The following is a 15,423-nucleotide window of genomic DNA, read 5'->3' on the forward strand; positions in this document are numbered from 1 at the left end:
CATTTATTTTGTCTAATCGGCTTTTAATGCATAGCTAAATCATTACTCAATATGCCTTTTCTCGTAGAAAAGGGCACTTCACTGTAGACAGAAAAGAAAAAAAAGTATGATGAAGGACGTGAAGCCTTGCTTTCAAAGTACATATCTGGACAACCTCTCGTTGGATATTTGCCAGGTGTAATAATTTTTCAATCCTACTTTACATCCCACGATAGATATTTTGAACCACAATCATGCGTCTGCAGGGTACTTTCAGGGCTGCTTCGACATGCACAACCCTACACGTCATACTGACATGTGTGAATGCTGACAGCTGTCAACCCGCCATCGTGCTGCCAACTGTGCGGAAACTGCAGCGCTTGTTCTTTTTTATTCCTTTCCGGTCTTCCTGTCAAACGTCGCGAAATTTTCCCTGCTCGATTGCTCCGGATTTTCGCATAAAACGACGTATATTGGTTGCCCAGGATGGCCAAAAAGAAAGGAGAAGAGCAGGACTTTGAGGAGGAGCCCAACTTTGACGACCCGGAGGGATTCGTGGACGATGTGTCCGACGAAGGTAAGTGTCGGTCTCGCCACTCTTTCATGCGCTGGATGCGTGTGCCGGGAGGGTGATGCATCGGTGTTAGTGTGCTACTTTAAAGCTTTGGATCGGAATGGCCTAACAGTGAATATGCTATATTTGCCGTCCCAATCAACTTCATTGCAGAATTACTGGGCGATTTCCTGAAGCAGAAGCCGTGCGAATCGGATGGCGTGGAAAATGTGATCGTGGTTGATAACATTCCGGTCGTCGGTGCGGCCCGCTTCCAAAAGCTGAACGGCATCATCGAGAAGCTGTTCAAGAACGCCGGCACCATTGTGAACGTGCACTACCCGAAGGACGAAGAGGATAACACGAAAGGGTACGCGTTTATCGAGTACAAGAATCAGGAGAGTGCGGAAGAGGCGGTGAAATCGTTGAACAATCATCGGCTCGACAAGAACTACAAGCTGCTGGTGAACCGGTTTTCCGACTTTCAAAAGTATTCGGACATACCGAAGGAATGGTCACCGCCGCAACCCCAACCTTACAAGGTGCAGAACGATCTGTACAACTTCCTGGTGGAGTCGGACGCGCAGGATCAGTTCTGTGTGGTGTCGGAAACCATCCCCGGTTCCGTGCAGGTACAGTTCTGTCAAAACACGCAACCGGAACCGACGGAGCTGCTGAAACGTGAACGTTTCACCGATACGTATGTCAAGTGGTCACCGAAGGGAACGTACATCGTGACGTTCCACAAACAGGGTGTCATCATCTGGGGTGGGTCAAACTTTGTGAAGGTAAACAAGTTCCCGCACGGTAACGCTCAGTACGTGGACATTTCGCCATGCGAACAGTATCTCGTGACATACGGTCCAAATGGGCAGAAGATCGTTATCTGGGATATTCGTACCGGGGCCGAGAAGCGAGCGTTCGTTTCGGACGGTATGTCAAACGCGTCGATGTTGCGCTGGTCGCACGACGACCGGTATGTGGCCCGACTGGTGGACAGTCAGATCCAGATCTACGATACGACCACCTTCTTCCTGCTGGACATGAAGTCCATCAAGGTGGAAGGCATCCGCAACTTCAGCTGGTCGCCAACGGACAACATCATCGCGTACTGGGTAGCGGAAGAGGTGGACGTCCCGGCGAAGGTAACGCTGATGGCCATCCCGAAGAAAACGGAACTGCGCACGAAGAATCTGTTCAACGTGGCCGACTGCAAGATCCACTGGCAAAAGTCGGGCGACTATCTGTGCGTGAAGGTGGACCGGTTTTCAAAGTCGAAGAAGGAGAAAAAGGACAAGAAGGATTCGGATGTGAAATTCCTCGGCATGTTTTACAACTTCGAGATTTTCCACATGCGCGAGAAGGACATTCCGGTCGATTCGGTGGAGGTTAAAGAAACCATCCTTGCCTTCGCCTGGGAACCGGTGGGCTCCAAGTTCTCCATCATACACGGTGAGCCGGCGTCCGCTAACGTTAGCTTCTACGAGACCAACAAAGGCCAGGAACCGGTGCTGGTGAAGAAGCTGGAAAAGAAGGTGTGCAGCCATCTGTTCTGGTCACCGAGGGGACAGTTTATCGTGCTAGCTAACCTGCAGATGGGTACGTTCGAGTTTGTAGACACGAACGATTTCAGTATCATGAAGACGGGTGACCATTATCGTGCATCGGAGGTAGAGTGGGATCCAACGGGACGTTACGTCGTGACTGGAACATCTGGCAAGGTAAGCTGGTGGGAAGAAGAACCATTCGGAATCAGCTGTGGAGGACCCATTAGGGAACTTTTTGTGAAATTTAAATCCTATCGAAAGTTCTCTTAGTTTACCCTCCTAGAATGTATGCGTTGCGCAAGTAATTTCTTAAGGTTTACATAAACAATCCCACAATGAATGTTTCCATCTTGTGGGTACGATGCTTGCTCTGCACAAATGATAAACATCAACCATTCCACAACGAGAAAGAGAAGCACTTGCAATGGCTTATTGGACGTTTTGTTTTGTTTTCTTCTCTTCCCACAGGCTAAGGAAGATCAGGGCTACTACATGTGGTCGTTCCAAGGGCGCATTCTGAAGCGAGTGAATCTGAAGAACTTCATGCTGTTCCTGTGGCGTCCACGCCCGCCGACCCTGCTATCGGAGGCCAAGCAAAAGGAGATCCGCAAGAATTTGAAGAAGTACTACTCGCAGTTCGAAAGCAAGGATCGTTTGCGCATGACTCGTGCATCGAAGGAGCTGATCGAGAAGCGTGCGAAGCTGCGTGAACAGTTCACCGAGTATCGCTCGAAACGCGTCAAGGAGTGGGAGGATCAGAAGAAACGTCGTATGCAGTTGCGAAACAGTACGTACATTCCGCATTATGCTAGATACCTGAATTTGTTGTTGTTGCGAGCTTACGATTACCAAACCGTTCCGTTTCTTTCAGACATCGACACAGACACGCTGGAGGCAGATCCAGATAATGTAGAGGAGGAAATAGTTGAAATACTTGTTCGTGAAGATACCACCATTATCGAGTAATCCGTAGAACGCAACTCCGTGGGGTTTTTGGTGGCGTCCGCAACCAGCCATCAACATTCTCCCCTTACGCCGGTGTGACCGCTTTCGTGTTTGCGAGCGCTGTCACACGTGTGGGGATCTTTTGCTGTGGTGGGAGGTACGGAACAAACGACGTAAGAAAGAGAAAGGAACATTGTAGGAAGTTCCATACGCACATACCGAACATTTAAATTTGCTGCACAGTTTTATTATCGGACGGAAGGCTAACATCCAACAACAAGGGGAAACAACGTTCGATTGGGTGTAACTGTGAGCAAATAGCTCCTGAATGTGTGTGACTTTTGGTTCAATGGTGTGTTGGAAGATCCAGTTGATACAAAGCAATTACTTCAGGACGAAGCAGACGAAACACAGAGACACATTCAGGTGCATATAGCTAAGGAGAACGACAGCTTGTTTGGGTATAAGGCGTTGCAGACGGTAAATACTGACTGGAATTGAGGTGCGTCCTTGTAGTATCAGTAGTTACATCGTCGAAGGAACGGTCTTTTTACGGTTCTATTTCAGAAGTAGCTTAAATAACTAATCCTCAATAAGATAAAAGTGTACCATCCGTTAATTCGAAAGCCGTACTCTTCAGTATGATTATTAATAAATATAGTATGCTATTGTACGATACATCATTGGACAGAAGAAAAAGCTGCCTTTTCCTCGATGGGTTTACTACCGAAATACTAAATGAAAAACTAGACGTGTTCGAAACTCTAACCGCAACTCAAGCGTATCTTTCATCTGTGTTTTCCAAAGATCGGAAGGAACTCATCAGATACAACTATTTTTCCTTGCATTCAGACACGGTTAGTCACTTCATGAAAAATAAACTAGATTCAGATTGGAAAGGACGATCAGCTGTGATAAAGATAAAAGAAATTGAGAGAAACGTACCTGATTAAAAAATTAGTTTTTTAGTACTGCTCACATTAATCATTTTTATTAGTACAAAATTCAAAATGAAATGTTTTTCTCTTTACCGTTGTAGTTATATCATTATGGTCAGACATTTTAAATGCTTTTCCAAACCAAAAAGATGATATTTTTCTCTCTAATTTAACGTCTATGCAACTAAAATTAAATTCAATAAATGTCACCCTCATTTGGCCCAACAACGCCATTCCATCGCAATTGTGCAACGGGAATACGAGTGTAGAAAAAAGTACAAAATAAACACACGCACACACATTGACATTTGCTTGCGCTCGTGTGCGCCCCAAATGGTCGTGCGTCTTTCACTCGTTTGCGTACTGTTTTTGTTCTTTCGCAAAGTGTCGTCCTGTGTTCATTGCACAAAGTAGTATTTTTGTGGTGCAGTACGGATCGGGAAACGATCTCCCTTCCTGTAGCGATTGGCAGGGAAGAAAGCGCCGTACACATTGTGTGCATATTGTTTTCCTGCGTACGTTACCTTGTTTTCCCCTATGTTTTTGCGTGTGCTTCCGCACGTCGGAGATAAACCAGGCTGGGCGAGATGTGCGTGTAATCTTTCGCCACAGGCCACTACGATGCTATATCCTTCCGCGTTCGATGCTTGAAACGTTGTGCAAGAGTTTGTTTCCCGTGCGTCACGAGGCATGGTTCATAGTTGTGGCGTGTAATTATTACTAGCAAGTGCGGGAAAGCAAAAGTGCAATTGTTTGATCCAGTGCAGTGGAAGCAGCAGAACCAGGAAAACGCAACCTGCGAAAAAAGTTTTGCTAATGTGAGCGCGCGCGTGTATGTGTTTGTATGGTGAAAATTTGCTCCTCGATGCCTTCTTCCTTGAGTGAAAGTGTGGAAAGAAAATAAAACTGCAAAACGAGGTGCTATCCGTCGTCTTGGAAACATCATCAACGGTTGTCTTCGCGCCCGTATAGCAACAGCGAATCGGGCAACGAAGTGAGCAGTCACCGCTCCAAGACACCAAGGGCCGGTTTCCCCCATTTGTGGTGGTCGAGCAGCGCAACTAGCCTGGCCACATTTTCAGATAAGACACATCTTGTTGTTTGTTTACACAGAAGATTCCAATTGTAAAGAACCCGTATCCGAGCAGGTGAGTGAGTTGTAAACATTTCATCATCAAATTTACCATTCTAGCGAATGATTTGTGCATCATTTTGCAACTCCCATTCCCATTCATGCTGACATTCGGTGGACTAGTAGAAGCAGAACACTCTGCACATACACGGTATGACGCATATGACTTGCACGAAGGTTACGCACGTCGATAACGGGACGTTGCGTGGCGACGATGTTGACGATGACGACAGCAACACGAACATCATGGGCCCTCTATGCTCGCCTCACTGTACATTGTAAAACATAGCGAACCATGTTTACGCTCCAGCCGTCCGGCACTGATCAGCTGAGCGATTCAAATTCCGGTTTTTCCGGCTGCCGAACTGAAACTGTACTGTTTCGATGCGGATAGAACCGAATGGGATAGAAATCATTCCATCTTTTCCCGCGAGGAAGCGATCGTTTTCGTCGTATGTTCGTCGTTTTAAAACACACTTGTTTGAATGCTGCGAATTGGGATTTTGCACTGCCCGACTCCATATTCTACTTCTAGTTGTTGATAAATTATGAATGAGCAAGTAAGTACAGTATTGCCCATCGTGTCAACCGTTTTATGGTGGACCCGTTTTCATCACCAACCGACCGATATTAATTTTTTCCCCCTTCCTTCTATTAATAGCGAACATCTTGCCATTCGAGCGTGACTGATTTTTCATTGATTCTTCGGACACTCTATGTGCGCGGGGTTACACGCGTGTATACGAGGCGCACTGATTGAAGGCAAATCACCGCTGAAGCGTTTGCTACAGTGATATTTAATTAGCGATGTTCTGAACTGCCGGTTCGTTTGCCGTTTATTATGGTTGTGTTGTAGATCAACAGCCGTCCTATGACCTCACTCCACCAGCATAATATCTTACGCGTGAGTCGAGGAAAGGTTTAGGAGAAATGGCGTAGCGTCGGCACAGTTCGTCTTGATCACCAAACACACGGGGTTCGGTGTCGATCGGAAGCACATTGCCTCCCAGCTGCTACACAAACAGTACAGTAGCATGACACATTGTTGTTGAAAGTTGGATCGTTTTCGTTCATAAATGCTACACGCTACTGTTGTTCTTGTTTCTCTACGCGTCGTCTTGAAGGCCAACCACCTTCGGGTCTGCCCATCCGTTAAGCGTGATTTAAACGTTCGCAGACGGATTGGCTTTTCTTCTCTTTCGTGTCCGCACTTATATCCTGACCGTTTGGAATGTGTTGGGATTAATTTTAGCCAATTGTTTCTACTTCGCACAGATCTGCCGCAATACATCATGCTAATTGTTTGGGTAAATGGACTAATTTATTAGGTGTGTTGATTGGATATTGTTTTTTTTTGGTTCTTTTACAGTAGTGATATTAAATTGTTTCAAGAATTCTATTATCTTGCCACGTACGACAAGGTGACATTATTGCGTAGGTTCGTGTTTCAGCGCTAACCGTATGATCCAAAAGAATTCAAACGCAATTCACGCGCAAACCAGTGTAAAACAGAAAGAGCTGCTACAACTGCTGATAGTGTGCACTAAAAAGCTACTCATGCTTTCAACACGTTTTCCTCAACTAAAGGTTGAGGACTTGTTGAGCAATTGATTTTTTTGATTGAAATTTTCAAATTTTTTAGAATTTTTTTATTTTTTTTTATTTTTCATTCTTTTTTTATTTAATCAATTAATTGAGTGAAAAGAAACTTATTTCAGCCAATTCGCATTAAAATAAATCAATTTAATTTTTTTTGCAAAATTTCTCAAAAAAAACGTAAGGGGTAAGCCTTATGAAATTTTCGAGTTGAACATTTTTTTTATTTTTTTTTTATTTTTTATTTTTTTTTTAATTTAACGCATTATTTGAGTGAAAAGAAACTTATTGCAACAAATTTGCATTAAAATATATCACATTTAAAAATGTTGCTGAATTGCAGAAAAATGAGGAAAATTTTACATTTTCTCAAACAGGGTAAGGCACTTGGTTCCTCGAATAACTTCTGGCACAGACATCTAAGGGCATGGCTGTCCAAGAAGAAAATGTAGCCATTGGTGCCATCTATCGACCACAGGTTAAAGATTGGCGATCCGTTGGATACCGACCGAGTTATAGGCAAAACTTGGTGCAAAAATGAGGAAAATTTTACATTTTCTCAAACAGGGTAAGGAACTTGGTTCCTCGAATAACTTCTGGCACAGACATCTGAGGGCATGGTCATCCAAGAAGAAAATGTAGCCATTGATGTCAGCTATCGACCACAGGTTAAAGATTGGCGATCCGTTAGATACCGACCGAGTTATAGGCAAAACTTGGTGCAAAAATGAGCCTTAGTAAATTTTTATTTTTTTGCATTTTTTGATTTTTTGATTATTTTTCACTCTTTTTTTTTATTTAAAACATTATTTGAGTGAAAAGAAACTTATTTCATTCGATTGGCATTAAAATAAATCAATTTAATTTTTTTTGCAAAATTTCTCAAAAAAAACGTAAGGGGTAAGCCTTATGAAATTTTCGAGTGAAAAATTTTTTTGAATTTTTTTTCTGATTTTTTATTCTTTTTTTAATTTAAAGCATTATTTGAGTGAAAAGAAACTTATTGCAAGAAATTCGCAATAAAATATATCACATTTAAAAATTTTGCTGAATTTCCCAAAAAAAAAGCAAAACCTTAGGAAATTTTCACATTTTTAGACTTTTTTTTATTTTTTTTATTATTTTTTAATTTTTTCTATATTTAAAGCATTATTTGAGTGAAAAACACTTACTTCAACCAATTCGCATTAAAATAAATCAATTTAGAAAATTTTGCAAAATTTGCAAAAAAAACTAAGGCGTTAGCAGATTTATGCCGGTTTTTTTATGACTCCGAAATGAGTCGTTAAACGAGCTGACTCCTAATAACGACTCATTGACTCTGAGTTGATTCACTAAAAAGAGTTATTATTCTCATCTCTAATACGGACAGGCCATTGTAAAGAAGTAAAAAAAATAATAATTATAATTTTCCGATTAACCTCATGATCACACCTTCAAAATTTGTCTTCCTTCTGGGACACCCCGATGGCGTTTAGTGTCTTACGTCTTATCAGCGAAAAGGGTTTGCCATGATCCACTAATACCACGCCGGTTGAGTAAATTAAGCACGCGTACACATGCCCGACGGTCGACGATCGAGGGAGCATCATTCGGTGTGCGGACGCACGGAACCGTGGCAATACTTTGTCGCTAATCTTTTTTTCTCGCCACACGTTCCGCTCTTCCTATATGTCAGCGCCATCATGACAGTGGTTCGTTTGACAGTGGTTCCCTGACTCCAGCGCCCATGCACTATGATCTACTGGCGGTGTCAGTGTCGTGGGCACCGTGCTGTAATAATTTGCTCCCGTATACAGGCACGCGCGCTCGCTGGGTTACGTTCAGTTTGACAAACCGTCTCGCGGATGTGGTCGAAATGGCCTGATAAGACGCTGCACCAGTCTGCCTCAGTGGTGCACCGGTACGGGTACGTGCAGCATGTTGCTTCGATACGATCTGGCACGATCGACACATCCGTTGATCGGCAATAGTGGTTGCGTTTAGTGTACATAAAAGTGTGAACAAAAACATAACAAACAAAACCCGAACTTGACACGATCCTTCCTTTACCCGAAAAACAAGGATCTGTGAGGACACTTGACGAAATTGTTCTTCACTGTGTATTCGTGCGGCGGTAACTATTTTGCTGTTTGCTGTGCGTAAATGTGACAAGATGGACCGTCGTCCATTTCTACGAAACCGGGAACTGTCGGAGCTATCTCCACTGACGCAATCGACTCCGGGAAGTAGCCATATCGGTGGAACAGGTGCTCCGGGTTTAACGAGAAACCATTCCTATGGTAGCATTCTGCCCTACCTTGGCTTCCTGCGCAACTCATTACGACGATCGGCTTCCTCCTCCAACCAGGTACGTTAAGCGGGGTACGGTCCGAACGTGTAATCTTTTTTCCTCATCTCATCTGTTTACATCTCGCCATTTGTGCCAACAACCGTTTCCCCAAGCTACAGGTTTGGAGACGGTATATTTCAATGTTTGCGTAAAAAGTCACGGAGATGACACGGTGTTGGTAGTGTTGTGCCGTGTGCTCTCTGGTCGCTTGTGGTTGTAGAGACAACGAGATCCTTTTCCATCAAACTACTAGTGTGTAAAAAGCTAATCAGTTCTGAAAAGCATTATTGTGAATAGAAAAACATGCTTTGCTTAATCTCATAACAAACAGTTTACTGTTTTATTGCTTTATTTATTTACATTTTACGAATTACGATCCGATCCTTTAATAAAACTGTTTTAAAAGTTTAAAAAAACACCATTATTATTCTTTATTTACTACGCGTAATGGATGGTGTGGCGCCTGTGCTCGTTTTTGCTATTTTAAATCACCCCGTATACGACCCTGACTTACATTTCAAATTGTCTTTTACGCTTCGATCACGACCATCGCAATACCTTATCAACTACCAGGCGTAAGTCCTGATCGAACTGCATGAAGCGTAAACTGAAAGATGCGTTTAGTGCGCGCTATTTGTTTTGATTGCAATGCGATCGCAAGCTGCAACTAAAAGGTAAAGGTGAATCGTCATCACCAACTGTGTGATGTACCGCACATCGAATGGGAAAGGATTATGGCTAAAGTGTCCCCGGGGGAGGGCACGATGGATGGAGTATTTCCGTGTGTTTTTCGTTAAGCACAAGGCATGACTTTCACCGGTGCGGATCTCGTGATATATGAACACTCGTGTGCGCGGAGGGGATTTGATACTTCCTTCAAACAATGTTACCGACTTCAATTGATACCGCCTACGTGCCATTATCAGCTCTCGCTTGAGTGTTGTTAAGGACAGGGATAGGCAGTTTAAAATTTGATATTTCCCTTGTATCAAATTTAATGGGGACTTTGGGACAATCATGAATATAAGTGAGAAATATTCATTTTCTTTGTTGAATTTTTAGCAATGTTTGTTTCCCACAGAAGAATTGCGCCAAAAACAGATCATATTTGCTTTACGTCTTGAACGTTCGGCGCGCCTAAAGGTATGCAATATATCGTTTTTACTGGTTTTGAACCAGTTCTAACAAATCGACCATCGGGAACTACTCATCCGTGGAAATAATATTTAGTACATTCATGAAAAACAGCTATTTGGTTAAAGATTTTTTTGCTAATCCTATTTTCTGGCTTAATACAACCATTCTAGAAGTCCTTTTTAAAACCCATCATCGAGTGATCGACGATGGTAAATGCTTATTGCATACTTCAAGGCGCACGGTATTACAATTGTTCTTCTAAACTGCTGTTCCTTTACTATCACTTCGACGAGAGCATATTTGCGACAAGATAACAGCAGACGAAATCAGCTGTTGCTGGGTTGAGACATACGTACGACGACCCGCAGCTTCTTATAGTGTTTGCTGGCGTCGCATTGCTATTGTACTGTGTGTGTGGTCTTTACACTGCACGCCCGTATCATCCAATCCCATCGTCTTGTAATGCTACCCGTACCGGTATCGCTACTAGAAGAATTTTAATCACAGATACTGACATTGATTCTCACGAGAGCAGCCGCCGTTTCGATGAAGTGTGGTGCGTACGCCACAGCCGGTGCGAGAGTGTCTGTATGCTGCTTGTGTGGACGGGTGCCGTGGACTTTTCCCGCGTCATGGCAGTACTGCTGTGCGCTCAGTAGACGAATGTTCACCCAACCGGTCGCATCGCGTTCGGGACGTGTCGGTAGTTTCTTCGGCCAACTGATACGATAAACGGTACGATCGATTCGTACCGAGGCGCACTATTATCTAGCCTGTGGTGGTGTTCGCTAGTAGTTGCGTGTCTGGTAAAAGTGCGTGATCGTCGTTCATCAGTGCTATCACTAAATTGCAACTTCCGTGGTGTTAGTTCATTAACGTGTGACGTGACGTGCATTAACAATTCCGATCTTTGCACTATTGGTGATCGATTCTAACAGTGGCCGAGTTCCATTCCGAGTTCGCTTTGGTGCAATGTGAGAACCATTTGCAGTAGTATCTTCCCAGTGCCACCCAAATAGTATTGACATCTTCAATGTCTTGGGATGCTCAATATTTGTTCCTCAACAAGCGTTGTGTTTATGAAGGTGCGTCCTCACTTAACAAGCAAGCAATCAGTAACCTTAAAAAGTGGAAAGTCCTTCGATACTAGCAGCAGGGCGGCTGATTGTTCTGTGGCATTTGTCACACTTGTGCGCCGTGGGTCAAGTAGTTGAAGGTGGCTTAAGGCGACAAAATGTTTAAAAGCAAACATCGTTCCGGCGGCCACGAGCATCATCATCATCACCATCATCAGCAGGTAAATATAGATCCGGACGACGGTTGCATCGATTACAAGCGAGGGGGCCGCTGTTTCGTTTCGCGATCAAACGCCCACGAAGAGGAAGTAGAATTTTAAAATATCAACAAAAACACAAATGCAATCCCCTTGCGGTTGTGATCTCCACGACATTCGTTCCTAATGGTTTCTTTAGAAGCATAGCATGTTTTGTCTAAGACACGAAGAATGAATGTCCATTTGTTTGGGGACGACACGAGCTTAAACCATACACGAAAATTATTGCAAATGTTCGCGGGAAGGTTGTGTCATGAGCTGAGGACGTGTTTTCTACTATCTGTGCGAAATGTTTAAAAGCAACTCAAAACTGCTTACACTACACAGACTGCAGACAGAGATCATATTTCGTCTACAAACGGATGTGCTTCCAATGTTCCAAAAAGGGAAGACACTTCAAACGAATGCACGATGGTCACGGGTGTTTATTTGCGAAAAGATATCATGGCACTGGCCACGGGATCTCTTATCAGCACGCAGTACAAGAGCAAACCATAAAGGCCCATTCGATAGGACTGGCCTGGCACTTGACGGTGTTTTCGCCCCTGTGGTCGCTTATCATGTGTGTGGCAGGGTTGACGGAATTCTCCCATGTACGGCGCTCGTTAGCCAATTAACATTCAACGCGAAACACGTTGTTTGCCATCACTTATTGCTGTGGTTGTTTAATTAAAGAACAACCCATATCCTGATCGTTCGCTCAAAAGTGCGGTACCTTTGGCTTAGTATCCGACCGCGACCGGTTGCGTGGGATATAGGTCGAACAGCAAAATATAATGGTACAGTGTGTGCATCGTGTGATCGCACTTCGCCTGAATGATACTTAATAAACCCTCGAAGGGACTATAATTCATCGTTCATCGACACGCTGACGTTATCGTGATTAAAGAAATGAGTGTACGAGGTGTTAAGCTGTCTGATTTACAATCTTCACAATTACTCTCAGTCTGTGCGTGTGTGGGTGTGTGTGTGCTCATCGTAAAACAATATGGCGATCAATTGGTCAATAAATTTCCCTTCATCAAACCACCGAAGGTGCGTGGTAGCAGGCAGTTTGTTAATTTATTCTAATTGATGTCCTTTACTATTGATAATGGCATCAAAGTCAGTGGAAGGCGTTATGAAAGATGATACTGTTGTATCGTGAGAGGAAGAAAAGGAGGAAGGTTACAACCTTTAAACTAATGGACAGTGAGTGAGTGGGTATTTCGTGTTTTGTTGCTTGACTTGACATGACTGTGTAGGCCAACAAGACGATGACTGATTTTCACCATTATCATGCACAATTCAATATACCCTTAAAGCATATCTACCTTAACAAATGTTTCGAATAAAATACAAGCGCTACAAGCGCTCTTATCTTCATGATTGTGGTAAAAAAAGCGTTAAAAAAGAATATTACTTTATATAACCATTGTTTAACTAAATTTATTTTATTTCTGTTGTAAACACACTATTCGACCATCGATCTATCATTATTTATTGAAGTTCCATACCATTATCCTTATCATACGATATATTATTGGCTTCCTAAAAGAAAGACAAAAGTGTTCTTCAATTCAATGTTTTATAAGCCATATTTTTCAGCATTTAAATAAATGTCATTTCTTCGCCGCCGTGCATGTTCTGTTAGTGTATGTTGTTTTTAAAACCGGAAAAAAACTCAAACAAAGATTGGTTTCAATGTTACTGTGCTCGATGGTGTTGTTGTTTTACTAGAGCAAGAAACATTCTACTAGAGCAGAAAGGATTACAACTACTAGAATGGACTCTTACAATGAATAGCATCGATTTGTATTACCTCCTGTAGTGAGATTCGCTGGAGTTTTTTTCGCTTTTTCCATGCAACCGCTGGTGCCGTGACTAGGATTTGTGACACTCCGGGTATCATCGGTGTAGGATAGCGTAATAGTTTCAATAGTTCCTTGTTAGCGGAATATGTACGTGCTAGAATAGAACGATTAGATTCACCTTCTTCCTTGCTTCGGCATAGAATAGAAGCATTATATATTGAAATGCTAGTATTTAACGTAGAAGTGTTAGTAGAAGTGTAGCATTAGAGCCGTATTCATATGCAAAAAAAAAACAAAATAAAGGGAAATTAATGATTTATATCATAAATTGGACATGACAGGAGTTTCCACTATATCAGAAAGAGAAGAGAGAGAGAGAAAGATGATAAATACATGTATCTTTCTTTCTACTTTACACATATCTTAATTAAGAACTGTGGAAATTCCTGAATCGAATTTTGTTTGTTAAAGTATTTAATAAAAATATCAAGTGGCTCAACTGATATAAATTTAAGATAGTAAAACTCTTTCATACAAATTCATCATTCCAAGATAAGGTGATCACATACAAATGGGTAACCTTCCTCTAGCCTGCTCTAGGTGCGTTTGCTTACCCTGCTCGCATAATAGTAACCGAACCCCTTTTACTAATCGGAATGACAGCTACTACAGAGTCGTTTTTTTGTCCGTTCGTTTCCCAATCCGTGTCTAACCTTTCGCTCGTCCTGTTCCTTCCTCCGGATTGTTTGTTTTTGTTTTCTACTTTTAGTGCCCATGCTGCATTGCCGGTTAGTGGCCGTTCGTTGTTGTTTTTTTTTGGTAAGAGTTTTAGAATGCTGCTAAACGCCGCGCTAGCAATGTTTGCCATTAGCCGAATGCCGGAATGCTCCGAATGATAACCGATTTCGTACTGTTTTGTTGTTGTGTCTTATGCGTCGATTTTGCTGTTTTATTTCCAGACTCTGTTGTGTTTGTTGCGTTCGAACGCTCCTCAGACGTGTGTTTCGTTTGTTCAGCTGTATGTTAAACGTCCGTTCCGTTGCTCCACCTTTGCGACCGTCTGTACAGAACCTATCCGAAGAAGAGTAGACCAAACCAAATAGAAAACACAAGAGGAAAAGTACTCTATAGCAAGGACTCAAGGGCTTTGGTGGCTTTATTTTTTGTGGGATCATTCCGTAAGGCTGTGTCCGTTCGTGTACGGATGGACAATGAGCAAGATTCCCCAGGGTGACAGTGCGGCATAGCTATACTTAACGCATAAAGCACCGCCGGAGGCATACTGAAGGAACCGTCACTAACCCAAGAGCTGAGATCATCACATCAGCAATTCTAACCACTCGAGACAATCAACGTTTGTACATCTTCACTAGTGATCATTACTGCGTCTTCGGTTTCTTTAGTCGTATGGATGGAGACAAGAGCTACGATCACGTGAAGGCTTTGGTGAGCAGCATTCACGGATCGTTCGCCGATGCATCGTTGCTGGATCGCACTAACAACAACAGCCCGTTGGGGTTGCGAACCGCTGCGACTACACCGTCCAGAACACCGTCACCTTCACCGTCCCCTTCACCGGATGTTGTCCGGACGACCACAGAGGATGATTCGCAGGCACAGACAACGGCCACTTTTCCAGCCGATGGTCAGGAACGGGCAGCGGCCGACGGTGCCGCCGCACCGGCCCCGACAGGATCTTCGGAAACTACCGGCGCACCGGTCACCGGGCCCGGTAACAGCCACAGCAGCAGCACACCGACCAGGCTACTGCAGCATCGGTTGCGCATACCTTCGCTGGTCGTAACAAGCTCGCTTTCGCCTTACCATCCAGGCAATCTGCTCGCTGCCAGTGCCGACCCTGACCATACGACGCCCAGGCGGTTCAGTTTTGCGATCATGAGACGTCACTCCAATACGGTACCTACCTACTACAACTTTGCCAAATGTCCATTCGCTCCAAACGCTCTGTGCCCGCTCTTTTAGCTCAATCCCGACACCATTCTAAATCACGTGAATTCGTTTGTGTGTGTGTGTGTGTTTGTGAACCAGTCCCTCCAAAAAGTTCCATTTTTTCATGATCGTGTCTTGCTCTCACTGCTACTACTGCTACTAGTTTCGCTGCTGTTAGTAACATTCTT

General features: G+C 43.4%; 2 protein-coding genes across 11 annotated transcripts in view; both read left to right on the forward strand.

Moving 5' to 3' along the window:
• The first annotated feature begins 340 nt into the window (after positions 1-340).
• LOC125766992 (eukaryotic translation initiation factor 3 subunit B) lies at positions 341-3,723 on the forward strand. Its single transcript, XM_049433173.1, has 4 exons — positions 341-556; positions 707-2,253; positions 2,548-2,866; positions 2,951-3,723. Exons 1-4 carry the CDS (start codon positions 466-468, stop codon positions 3,043-3,045), a joined length of 2,052 nt encoding a protein of 683 aa, XP_049289130.1. The 5' UTR covers positions 341-465; the 3' UTR covers positions 3,046-3,723.
• Positions 3,724-4,297: 574 nt separating this feature from the next.
• Positions 4,298-15,423, forward strand: part of LOC125766948 (kinase D-interacting substrate of 220 kDa) — a 31,291-nt gene continuing 20,165 nt past the window's right edge. For 2 of the 10 annotated variants that reach the window (XM_049433064.1, XM_049433062.1), the window contains exon 1: positions 10,072-15,202. In XM_049433064.1, the coding sequence (XP_049289021.1) occupies positions 14,693-15,202 (510 nt within the window). In that variant the 5' untranslated portion in view covers positions 10,072-14,692. Of the gene's footprint in view, positions 5,111-8,203; positions 9,041-10,071; positions 15,203-15,423 lie in introns of those variants that run through there. The other 8 variants (XM_049433057.1, XM_049433061.1, XM_049433059.1 and 5 more) reach the window with 7 other exon arrangements.

Source organism: Anopheles funestus, chromosome 3RL (genome assembly GCF_943734845.2).
Source record: "Anopheles funestus chromosome 3RL, idAnoFuneDA-416_04, whole genome shotgun sequence".
NCBI classification, from domain to species: domain Eukaryota; kingdom Metazoa; phylum Arthropoda; class Insecta; order Diptera; family Culicidae; genus Anopheles; species Anopheles funestus.